Source organism: Grammomys surdaster, unplaced genomic scaffold (assembly GCF_004785775.1).
Source record: "Grammomys surdaster isolate TR1022 unplaced genomic scaffold, NIH_TR_1.0 127, whole genome shotgun sequence".
NCBI classification, from domain to species: domain Eukaryota; kingdom Metazoa; phylum Chordata; class Mammalia; order Rodentia; family Muridae; genus Grammomys; species Grammomys surdaster.
In genome coordinates, this window is record NW_021604585.1 from 10,466,802 (window position 1) to 10,479,850 (window position 13,049).

General features: G+C 45.2%; 1 protein-coding gene across 2 annotated transcripts in view; it reads left to right on the top strand.

Moving 5' to 3' along the window:
• Positions 1 to 13,049, top strand: part of Smoc1 (SPARC related modular calcium binding 1) — a 153,622-nt gene that overhangs the window by 119,446 nt on the left and 21,127 nt on the right. Inside the window, exons 6-7 of one of the 2 annotated variants that reach the window (XM_028789650.1) lie at positions 547 to 603; positions 2,464 to 2,544. In XM_028789650.1, the coding sequence (XP_028645483.1) occupies positions 547 to 603; positions 2,464 to 2,544 (138 nt within the window). Of the gene's footprint in view, positions 1 to 513; positions 604 to 2,463; positions 2,545 to 13,049 lie in introns of both variants that reach the window. The other variant, XM_028789646.1, reaches the window with a different exon arrangement.

Below are 13,049 nucleotides of genomic sequence, written 5' to 3' on the forward strand. Positions count from 1 at the left end.
AGAGAGAGAGAGAGAGAGAGAGAGAGAGAGAGAGAGAGAGAGAGAGATGCTTCTTATCTTCTCTAGTTAAGGCAAGGATGGAGAGACAGTTAGTTGTCTAGAAGGAAGTAGCACCCTGGTCTAAGCTAACCAGGGCCGTTAGGAAAGTTTCGAACCTGTTTATTTTTTACTGGAGGACAAGGAAGAAAGTGAAGACAAGCTTTTAAGCCATGAGGCTGCCAGTGTTAACCCAACCTACCTAAGCTCAGGGAGGCTGGTGGAGAGGCTTCCTGCCCTATTCTGCTGTGGTGTGGGGGATGGGCTGGGAGAGTCCTACAGCATCTTCAGGTTTATGAGAAAGGGGCCTCCATTGCCGTGAGACCTAGCTCCTTGTGAGTCCCTGGGATGATCTCACACCTGGGTTTGCTTTATTGTCGTCTCTCCCTTCTTCCTCTCCCTCTTTCTTCGGCCTTGTACAAACCCCAAGCATTCAACAGTTCTGAGAGTAGATAGTATTTACCTCAATAATGGTAGTCTCCTTTCGTTTCTTTTTAACCCTCAATTCAGATGATGGCTCTAAACCCACACCCACGATGGAGACCCAGCCTGTGTTCGATGGAGATGGTAAGCCCTCCATATTAGCTTCTAATCTTATTCTCTCCACCCATGTTCAGAATTGGGCAAGATATTAGCTTTACATGTTTAAGTTCCATTATTATTATTATTATTTTAGTTTTTAATTTCAAATTTTCCCAGTGTAAACTGGGTTGTTCTAACCTTTAAAAAATGTGAAGCCTCCAAGTAATTAGTACACACTCTCTACTTCTGGAATGGCTCTCTGTTCCTCTCAGGCTTCCTGCCTGTAGCCCAATGTCCAATAAAAACATGATTTAGACAGACCCTCCCAGAATGCCAAGACCAGGGAGTCATGGTGGGAAAGGCAGTGAGACTGGGGGCGTCTCTTCAGCCTGTGACTCAGCACTTGCAGCTGCACTCTGTGCCTAGAGCAGTGTGGGGTCCTTGTGGGATGAAGAGGAGGTATATGAATGTCAGTCTTGCTCTCATGACAGCCAGGAGAGAGCTTCTTGAACTGAGTTCTGTGGTCCTGGTCTTCATTGTGATAGACATGTATGGAAGAAAGAGTTGCCATTGTTCTGGGAAGAGTGGTGAAGATGTGGGTCACGAGCTAGAGCTTTTGAGGAGAAGGAAGGAATCAGGGTGTTCCAGGCATCAAGGACTGGCCGGGAGCAAGGAGGGGAAGGTGTGGGTTTTGGTCCACCGTTAGAGAAGTAGAAGAAAGGGATTGGGGAGTGGGGCTGGCTGGGGTAGGGCATGGGGATTTGGGAGAGTTAAGACATTTGGGAGACACATTCTAGGTAAGTAGATGGTGACCAACTCAAGATCAGGAGTCCCAGGAGGTAAGGGGAGTGGATTGGAGGAGCTGGGGTGCAGAAGCACGGCTGCTGCTCAAGGTGAAGGTACTTGGGCTTCTATTCTGTGAGGACTTTACCGAGTGCTCTAGATCCCTGTATACAGGGAGAGTAAGGTTTCCAGAAAGCTTGACAGTGAAGTTCAGCATTCAGAATATATCATATAGAAGATTTTACCAGTCCTCTGCTGAGTGTACCTGGATCATTGGACAGAGGAACAGAGAAATTCAACAAAGCCAAGCCTCATGACTAGGGATGCTCCTACTGTAGGTACAGCTCAGTGAGAACTGAAAGGGGGTCCTCCATGATCCACAAACACCCTCCTTTGTCATTAGAAAGTATGGGTCTTAGGGGTTTAAGAAGGGAATATAGATGCTGTCATCTGGGAAGACCATCCTGGTGCTGTCATATAATATTGGGTTGCTACAAAGTATGTTTAGGTGACCCCACATGATTTCCACACCCTCAGTCTACTGAGAGCCTGCAGCTACCCTGGGGTGCCCTAGATGAAGGTGCCTGGCATGTGTTCCAACTGACTGTGACAAGGGGGTCACAATTTGTGCACAACTCAGTCCCTTCCTCCCCACATGGAGCAGAGGCTCTGCAGGCTGAATCTGCCGGTGGTTCAGCTGTTTCCTCTAAAATGGTCTCTGTGGTGTGTTTGGCATTCCTTTGTTGATTTATCCCTTTTAAATCTTCTCCCAGGGAAGCAGCTGAGAGGGACTTGGCTTGGCCCATGTTCCTCACCTCCTGGGATAATATTTTTATTCCTTGATGGAGTGGCTCGGTGCCTCTGGGTTCTGACCACTCTGGGTCTCAGCACAGGATGCCCTAGTTGTCTCTTAAAAACCGATGGGCAGAAGCACTTCCGTCGCAAGGAAGAGAGAGTGTGTTGGCACTGGGATAAGGTCGATATGCCAAGAGGGAGATAGCGGAAGCTTTAATGCCTGGGCTTCTAAAAAGCTTATTACAAATCTGGGTTACATTCTATGTTGTATACTTCTGTTTGCCCACATGTGCACATTCATTCTCTCTCTCTCTTGTTTTTTTCTAGAAATCACAGCCCCCACCTTATGGATCAAGCATTTGGTAATCAAAGATTCCAAGTTGAATAACACCAATGTAAGAAATTCAGGTAAATAACCTTCCTTGAGTTATATATGAATCCAACCCTCTGTCCCTTGGTGCCCCATAGTTGTTCTGTGACTTCTTATCATGTGGGCTTGTTTTCTTCTCTCTGTTTCCTTTTTCCTCCTCCCATCTGCCTTCCCTTCCTCCTCCTCCTTTCACCCCAACCTCACCCCTCCACTGCCTCCTCTTCTGTTTTCTCCCTGATTCCTTTTCTAAGACAGAGTCTCATTATGCAGCCCAAGGCAGTCTCAAACCTGTGCCCTTCCCACCCCAGCCTCCTGTGTGCTGGGGTTGTTCCATTCTGTCAAGTTTTACACGAGCCATTTCATTTGTATTATCTTCATTTTCTGCAGCTATCACATAAGGAGATCAGATGAATTAGCCCCCTTCTGGTTTTCCTCCTTCCTTCCTTCCTTCCTTCCTTCCTTCCTTCCTTCCTTCCTTCCTTCTTTCCCTTCCTTCCTTCCTTCCTTCCTTCCTTCCTTCCTTCCTTCCTTCCTTCCTTCCTTCCTTCCTTTCTTCCTTCCTTTCTTTCTTTCTTTTTACCATAGCCAGGATCAACTTCTATGAGCAGTTGATCTGTTTGGATGACAACATTTGTCAATGTGTCTTAATATTTGGAATGCCTTTCTGAATGCCGTGCAGGGGAATTTGAAAGAAGCAGACTGGGCATACGGAAGTTGGACTTCAGGCCCAACAGACTTAGTTCCTCTGTTTTGAGATTTCAAAACTGCTTGTTGCCACGCCCCTTCTGAGCTGACCTTTTGAGGCTTTGGGAATAGTGATGGTACAGACATGTTAAATTTTGAAGAGTAGTCACATCCGTAGGATTTACTTAAAACAGTATTTGGTGCCTACAGAGATTAGACTCAACTAAGTTCACTGGCCATCAATAAAGACTCAATATTCACCCGCAGGAAAAGGTCATAGCAAACCAGAACTGTGTCGCTGGCAGAGACTCATACTTTTACTTAAGATACCATTATGAGAAATATCACTTAACATAATTTATGTTGTAGGTTGAGCTTAATGTAGCCTTGTTGGTGGCAAGGCCTATGAACAAAGAATTTCTCACCATTAAAGGGACAGGCAGAGTTTAGTGTGACCACTGAGCAGTGAATGGGTGTGCTATCAGTGGCACCTCTACTTTATTTGTGTGCTGGGTCTATACTAGAGGTGGTATCATGGAGACTACAGTCCAGGGTGTGAGACAGAGGTGAAACTACAACACAGTGGTGGGCTTTCTGTAGGGCTTGGGCTGGTCAGTATTTCTCTGTGTGACTGACTTACTACTGGATATGAGATGGAAGTGTGGGATGGGGACATGAGGGAGGCTGTGTGAGCACTCTTGGGTGAGAGTATAACAGAATAGTACGTCAGTTAAAGCACAGGCTTTGGAATTGGCAAAATCTAGGTGCATATCTTGATTCTAACACACACTGAGTGACTGTAGTCAGATAAAAATCATTTCTTAACTGTAGAGTAAGATCATGGTCTGTCCTTCAAAAGGTTCATTGAGTTAATGTCTGTGTGTTTCTTGACTGATACCTGGCTAAATGGTGAATTTTAGATGTATGTATGCATTATTATTATTATTTAGATTGTTGGTAACAATAACATGATGGTATTTTGTTTTTGGGTGCTAGCATGCTATGACCCTGTGCATGCTATGTGGGCATTTTACCATTGATAAACATCTCCAACCCTTGAGTTTTGAGATAGTGTCTTGATATATAGCCTGGAGTAGCCAGGAACTCAAAGTCCTCTTACCTCAACTTCCTGAGTGCTAAGATTACAGACGTGTCCACGACACTTTAACCAATGACAGTGCTTATTGTGGTTAGGGTAGAGGGAGCTAGTGGCACCTGTCTTTCTGAGCTGTGATAAAGTGATCATGTTAACTCCGATTGTCACCTCTGTTGGTTTATGTAGTTTTCTATTGTATCATGATAGGGTCATGTTGAGCAATGGTTTCGAGGCAAGTACAACCATCTTCTTCTTGTAGTGATCCAGCCACCTTTAGTTTTCATAGCTGTTGACTCTATAAGGTTAGTATATAGGAAGGATAGTTGCAGGAGAGCTAACTGTTCTTTAGAAGAAATAGATCAAAGAAAATTATTAGTCTTTGATGTTTTAATATTTGCTTAGCAGACTAGAATATTCTCTGCCATTATCACCTGGCTGGACTTGATGAAATCAGGTATAAAAGACACTGTTCTACAAGAGGATACAGCGGATAACAAGTGGCCAAACCACTTGACTGTTTTTGCAAATAAGGTTTTATTAGGACACTGTGACACTCATTCATCTCTGTGTTGTTTATGGCCATTTGCATCCACAAGAATAAGCTTAGATAGCTGTCACAGAGCTTATGTGGCTAGTAAAACTTAAAAATATTTACTTTATGATCTTTCGCAAAGGAAATTTTCTGTTCTCCAGTGTGCATAACTGAATATGGCAGGAGTGGGAGGTATGTGGATGGGGATTGTCTCACCCAAGTTTTTTGGCCCCTTCATAGACCAAGCAGAAGTAGGAGCTGTGGCTCCTGAGATGCTCCATGATGTTCCAGGTAAGCCTGCACCATCACAGGGACTCTTGGGCACTCACAAGATGTCATCCGCTCACCATTCCCAAGTCTTACCATCCTGTTCTGGTGCATACTCTCGCAGCTAGTGGTCACAGAAGCATCCTGAGGTCTGGATTTTCAGGCAGTGGGGCAGGGAATCTTTTATACACAAACCACATACTGGTCAAAGCATAGGCTTTGGAATCAGACAGACACGCAGACCTGGTTTCCAAGACTGGCCCTCCTTGCCTGGGGCAGCCAGTCAAATTCTGAGTCTTCCTTTCCTTATATGTAAAATGAGGTTACTGCCCTTCAGGATTTTGTGTAGCTTCAGTTTTAGGCACATAATTCTGGGCACATAGGTTTACCGTAAATGATTTTAAAATAACAAAGCAAAGCTGCTTTGGTGGAGTGCCTTTATTACATTGTGCTAGCCCATTCTCAAACGTTGGCACATTCAGTTAATAAAGACTTCAACATCCTTTGATGAGGATGTGAGTCTGGCCAATCAGTTTTTAGTGAGGACTGGAACATTAAAGTTAAACACCTGAGATGGCATTTTGTTAGACTTTAATGGAAGACTCTCCGTTCAGGTGAACTTCACCACATTCACAGGGAGGTAGGAGTCAGACTCTGTGGAGTATGCCTGGATGAGAGCTCGTCTTCTGAGCCTTCTCTCAGAAGAAAAAAAAAAGCAATTCCAGTTTCTTTTACACCCCAAACATCCTTTTTTCACACTCAGACCCTGTGACGCCAGGTTTGTTTTCTGGCCTGGGGACTGTTGATGTTGGAAAGGTTCCATTGGGCGCCTGAAGTTGTGCAATAACATGACACACGCTCGCCCGCAGACGTTCTATCCAGTCTTCTCCCCTGCTGGAAGTTCTGGCCCTTTCTGGAAAGCTTTACCATGTGCTCACATGGCTGCTGTTGCCTTTTGAGTCCTTGGCAAGTTCAGCATACTCAGGTTAGCCTTTCTGGTCCTCTTCTATATGACCACCTCCCTCAGATGCCTCTTTTACAAGCACCCGTGGCTCCGGGAGAACTTTCTGTATCTGGGAAGATGATGTTCCTGGTCAGCTGACACCCCAGAATTTGGGAGCAGCATGTCCTAGAGGAGTGTTGGCCAGAGTCTCTGCTGCTTTTTCAAGGAAATATGAACTCCTGCTGAATTTCTTTCTTTCTCTTTTTAAATTCAGAGTTAGATATTGTGACATTTCTTAAAATACCTAGCATTTAAAATATGTTTAAGCCATCTCTATTTATAGAAGGTAAAAAGATAAGATAACAAGAAGGGTCACCTTCATGTGACCCTTCATTTCATCCCTGGGGTTAAGCTGACTATATGAAGATACTTTTTTAGTCTTTTTTAAAAAATCTCTTTATGATTTGTGTCTTTTTGTTTCTATTTGGCAAAACACTGTGCTTCCTCTTCTGAGAAAGCACAGTCTCTTAGGAACTAAGGTCATGGACGTGGCCACCATGTTCCTTGTGTGCCATGGTGATGCTCCAAGGCTCCTACATGCTTCTTTTGCCCTGGGAGCTTAGGCTAGCACCTATACCCTCTACTTTTGTTTCTGTGTCCGTATCTTTTCCTTTCCATTCTCTTTGTCTTTCCTACAAAACTCTTTCTTGATATAATCGGGGACTGCAAGAAGGCCCCAGAACCTGCCCCCAGGATTTAAATCCTAACACCTTTTATCCGTACCTCGGTGACCAGCACGCATGTGTCTGTGGATGAAGCACCTTATGGCCATTCTGTTCCCTGGAGACAGAACCCTCATTAGGGACTCAAAGTGGAAACACATTTCTTTGACATTTTGCAATGAATCAAGAGTCCCGTTTCTTTTTGCAGAGAATGTCCGTGTTAGCTCAGGGCTCATACACATGTCCCACGTATGTAGGTGGACAGTATTCTTGCCCTTACTCATTTGGGTGCAACATTGTTCTTCGAGGCAGGCTTCTGGGCCATTTGCCACAGTTGATTCTACGCAGGAAGTTTCTTCTGGGATAGCTGTTATGACTGGGGCTTGGGGTCACGGAGGCAATGACACCTTCTGGCTGGATCCCCACCCCCACAAATTTCTACTCTTTGCCCAACTGGAAACCGTGGGCTGATGTAATGATCTGAGGCTGGAAAAATAAACAGCTTGCAAGGAAACCAGTGGTAGCCTTGTAAGCAAATACCCCACAGCCACCTGGAATCTCACACATGACGTGATTGGGAGGAAGAATGAGTAATCTACCAGCATAAGCAACTAGGACCGGCCCAGGCTTGTGTGCGTTTAAAATATCTATATGAATACACACTCGGTAACTGGCCTTTTAGGCTATCTGCCCTTTGAGCTCATGAAGATACTTCGGTCAATAATGGCCAATAGAATTGAGACCAGGATGAGGCCATATGGTTCTTCCCAGGACATTCCTCTGGCAGCAAAGACTTTGTCCTTTTTCTGCTTTTGTTTTTGTTGTTGTTTTTTTTGTTTTTTTGTTTTTTTTTTGTTTTTTATATTTCGCTGAGAAGAAAGCTGACTCTTATTTGGAGGCCTCAGAGAGAGAGAGATCTATAGTCCAGTTTTACCTCGCTCTAACATTGCCTTTCTTGGTTACCTTACTCTGTCACCTCATTGTCTGCTTCTAGTGATGGGATGGGAGTCATGTGGCCATAGGATTCAGCCTCTGGGACTTCCTCTGCCTGTAAAAGTCTTGTTTTCAGAAGTGAGTTTCATGTGCAGTTTGATGTTCCACAGCAAAACCAGGGCCCACTATGTTCCTTTTGTCCTCAGTTGTTAAGCTGCTGTGAAAGAACCTGCTTAGGTACTGTAATTGATTCATCCCAAGCTTCTGAAAGCCAGTGATGGCCTTGGCTTTAGTCTGAGAGCCTCCTTTATGTGTGTAAAGATGACTTTGCTAGGAACCAGGATGTGAAGCTTATCACTGCCCATACAGTATTAGTATTCTGAGGGGAGGGAGTAAAGGTATACTTCATTTTGACAATTTTTTTAAGAAACCCACTTTTATCTTTTCCCTTTGTCTATATCTTTTCTTCTTCTTTTGCTTGAAGTTGAGTTTTCTGTATTTTGGTCTGGTACAGAGCCTGCAGGTAGGGTCAATGAAATTACCAAGAAAATCTGGGAAGATGCCAGGGTACTGCTTCCTGGTACCTGCCACTACAGAACTCCTGTGAAGTATTTCCTAGTAATTTGGAGGAAAGGGTCTCTCTCTTGGCTTTGAGGCATTAGTCAGGGGAGTCAGTGATGCTTTGGGGTGAGGGAAGTTGAGAGAAAAGATTTTTATGTGCTAAATTGGGGCAATCCAACTCAGAAGAAATCCCCCACCTCTCCCCAAGAGCTCACAATCTGTCTGTGTAGGAAGTGGGTGTTTACCACGTCAGACCATGGTGAGCCATGCTTGGCCATTTTAGGTTCTATTTACACAGGATGGTTGTACTGTTTCCTTATTCCTCTTCACCCATGATGCTTCATCCTAACGGCACGCTTACCCCTGGGGGAGAGCTGCCCTCAGCCAGCACAGGGGATATGGGATGTTAGTTCTGCCTGAAGATGGAACTTCTCAGAAGCACAGCAAGCTAGTTGTGGCTAGTGGGCCACATAACAGTATCTCAAGGAAGTAAGAGGTACAAGGGAAATGCTTGCTCTTGACTCTGCCTCTTCCTGCTTCTCAGCTTCCAGTGACTTGAGCAGCTAAGTCTGGTAAGGTATGCCTGCTCCTGTCTAACTATAAGTGTGTGAACTAATAGAGGGAGAAGCATAGGGTTAGGAGGGGGAAGCTCCCCACACCACTGACCTTGCAATGAGAAAACAAGAGTCCAGCCAGGACTCATGCAGGGCTCTAAGCCCATCAGAACTCATGAAGCACTAAGCCTCAGATAGTCAGAAAACAACACAGTGAGCATGTAAGAAAGGGCTGGCCATTGGGTAGTAGTGTCCCAAAGGCAGAGTCAGTGATGTGCCATTGCGAGAAATGTTAAAAAACTATTTAAAAAGAGAAGTGGCATGTTCCCGTGCTATGCCCAGCACTGGTGGGCCACATGACACCAGCGGGGTGTTTTCATCTTGGCACACTCTCTGGCCCTGAGCTCCCAAAATCTCTCCACACAACTCACTAGGTTCTCACTGGTGGGTTGCTACCATGCCAGCCCCGTGCTTCAAAACCCACCATGGCCTCTGTGGTGCACATCTGGCAAACCCATACCTGCTGCCGTTCCTTTCTCTCTGGAACCCAGTAGAACCACTGTGGGAAGGAAACCACCACACAAACTTAGTTGAGAAACAATGGTAACTCAGTCTCTGGACGCAACAACTAGAATCCTAATCTTGTATCTATTATAAATCTAAATCTTCCGGTGGCAAATCCTGGCAGACCCACTATAGAAAGCGGGAGACACTAGTAGCTGCATCTTGTCCTCACACTATCCTGTCCAAAGAGACTCTATCTCTCTCCTGCTTCCTTAGTCCCCCTACTCGCCCAGTGATTGGCTCCTTTATTCATTAGGGGATTGGTTCACAAGAAGTCACCTGAGTGCGTGACTCACTCCTTGTCCACAGCCCTTCCCAGGAGAGCAGAATTAACATCAAAAAATACAAACAGCACCAGATATATATATATGTCCTCTGAACTGTATGCCTTGTATGTACCAGGGTAGACTGCTTCTGTAACCTGTTCCTTGGTCAGCCATTACAGGCCAATTGAGGAAGCAGGTCAAACATAGGAATAAGATTGGATATACGTCCCTTGGAATTGAGGACACTGCCACCTTAGTCTGGTTAATTTTAACAGCAGTTACCACTGTCCACTTCACTGTAGCATCAGGGTAAATGTTGAACCTTTACTTTGAGGTGTCAGGTATCTAAATGAATGCCTTATACATGCTAAATAAGCACCCTACCTCTGAGCTACAACTTAATTCTCATCTTATCATAAATACCTCGTGGGGCACATGTAGGGGCTACCCTGCTTGTACAGGTAAGGAACTTTGAGACTCAAGATCAAGAGCTAAGTGGGAGAAACCCAAAGGCTATGCTCTTGGCTACCATGCTACACTGCCTCTGTTCTGACTGCTGTTGACATCTGTGAAATCTTCTACTGTGTAAGTCCCTTGGGTGAAGTACACAGGAGTCGGAGTGATGGATACATCATTGCTTCAGTTGCAGGGTCGTGGAAGCCCAGGTCTCCTTAACCCTGTTTTCTGCTTCTGAAGCATTTCTTCTGAACGCTTCAAGTTCCTTCTGTTTTGGGGGGAACAGCCAGCCAGTTGAGATTATAGAGCATCCCAATGTCTCCCTCTGGGACAGAGCTAAAGGTGACCCTTTCTTAGCTGGTTGGCTCATGGGATAGGGTCTGTCCCCCAGGGTGTTCTTTAAAGTCCCTCTCAAGGTTTGTATGAGGGATGATGTCATTTTTTTCACTTCTGTTTTTGGCATATTTTGCAGAGAAAGGGTTTTGTTTGTTTGTTTGTTTGCTTGCTTGCTTTTAAGTAGGGATGAAAAAAACCTATTGCAATGGAAGAGGTGTCTTTATTAAATTGGTGCAAATTCCGTTTCTGGTTTCCCACCTCTATCCTGGTTTGAACAAGCAGAGGGTAACTTTATTCTGTTAGTAGATGGCTTTTTTCTTTTTCCCTGTCCCAGCAGGGTCTCTCCCCTGGGCCTTTCCTTTTCTTAGCTGATGGCCTGTCTTTTGTTCTGAAGGGAGCTTGGAGCAGTAGCTCCGTGGACTCTCCCTCTCTGTGGGACTCTCAAAGCCACGCAGATGACTCCAAGTCACACAATATGGAGAGCTGGGAATTGGCTCTGGCCAAGTGGCCCTCACTGACAGAGGTGATGGAAAACCCAATGGTGAAAGGTTCTTGGAAGAATTATCCTCTGGGGGGGCACTTAGCCCCTTTTGAAAAAAGTACAAAGTCTACAGTAAGAAAAATAACCTATTCATATAAATGACTTGAAGCCATAGGTGCCAAAACTCCGTGTGGCTGCATAAACAGAAAGGGTGGCTCAGTGATGTTCTGTAAATCATTCCTAAAGATTATGACTCTAGCTGGCCCTCCCCTTGGCACCACACCTCTGGTTCCCACACCAGGCCCTTTCAACAGTAAAGGCAGGGCCTTAAAGCCCAGGCCCTTCTCCTGCATTCTGCCTCTCCACCAGATTCTCAGCTGATAGACTGCCCTAGGGTAGCCCCAGTACCAGACACCCCTGTGTTCTCAGATCTGGAGAAGCCTGCTGTGGGAGCTACACTGTACCTTACAAAGCCTCTGGAATTTCATGTCACTATTTAGAAATTTTTTTTTAAAAAAATGTATGGTTTGTTCTTGTGGATTATCATTCAGCATTTTATTCATTTTTGATAAGAGATGAAATAGGCAGGAGGCACGTGAAGAAGTGTCAAGGTCATTGTTGTTGATACGAGGCCAGTGTTTTCCTTAATATCCTTGGCCCAGCAAGATGATTTCTTTTGCAATGAATGTAAGCAAGCTCCTCTCTCATTTTCCCAGGCTGAATCACCATTTATTGATGTTTGCCCCCATAAGAAAATGCAGTCTCAAGGGGCTGAGGGTTGAGTGTAGCATTTCCGGGATGAGGTGCGGTCAGAGACTCTTGTTCCAGCCCCTGCAGTCTCCTACCCACTGGCTGGTGCTTATTCTGTGTTCGTGGGTCCCATCTCTGGAGAGTTGGCTAGAATAAAATTCTCGGACTAAACACCCTTTATGGATTTTTTTTCTCTGTGAGAGTCCATGGTTCTCTGAGGAAGAAGCAAACCAGAGATGGGGATGGTGACGTCAAGGGGTGGGCAGGAAGGAGGTGATGAAGTCCTAACCCGTAAGCACTTACAGTTGGTAGTGTCAGGGTACAAAGGCTAAAGGGCACAGACTCTCAGCAGGGGCCATGCTGCTCCTTGGTCTCATTCTACTGAGGGGTCCTCAGAGATAGCTTCAGGGATGGAGAAAGACCTTGAATGAGGAGAGACTGACACATCATGGCCAGTTCTTCCTAATGGATCATAGAATTCTCAGAAATTTCCTGGCCTCCTCAGAGCCTGATATGGTATCAGACTAAGTATATATCCATTTAACAACCCTGGCTCACACGAATCCCAAGTACTTCTTTTTTAGCATCCTCCGAGCCCTAGAATTTTTGTCACCCACAGTCTCATGCTGGGTCCTCCTCTCTCAGGACACTGTCCCGAGCCCTGTCAGTATCCCGCTGTCTCTTATTGTCTATTGCAACAACATAAGAACTCTCTCAGGAGGGCCAAAGAGGCTCCTTTAAAGAACCACTAGGTCTTTATCCAGAGAGACAACATCCTTGGTCAGGGCATCCTTCCAGCCTGCAGGTTTTGTTTGTGTTTTTGAGATAGTATCTCATTATGTAGCCCAGGCTAGCTTCATCTCCTAATCTTTCTTCTTTAGCTCCCCTGCTCCCTCCACCCTCGCCCTGTGTTGGGATTCTAGATATTTTCCACCACATGACTCCTTAGTTTCTCTAGGCATTTGTCTCATCATTCCTGAAGTTCTTACGATGCTTTACTTCTTTTAGTATGTCCATTTGGATGAGCAAATGGCTCTGTTGTTTGGCCCAACATTACCTAGCTAGTGTGATGTGAGCATCCACAGTTGCTTTTACTTAAGGTGGATGACTTTGCACAGTGTGGGCCAGCCTTATGCAATCAGTTCCAAGACTAAAGAAGAATTCTGCCTGGAGAGAAGTCCTGCTTTTTTGTCATTCAGGTGTAGGTGTGACCCATTGATCTAAGACTCAAGGCTGCTTCGTCTTGCTTACCTGTATCTTCTACCTAACTGGCTTGCCTGCATAGTTTAAACGTGCCATCTCCTTAATTCATAAGCCTAGTCCTTAAAATCTCCCTCTCATTTTGTGTGTGTGTGCGTGTGTGCACGCATATGTGGTGTGTGTGTGTGTGTGTGTGTG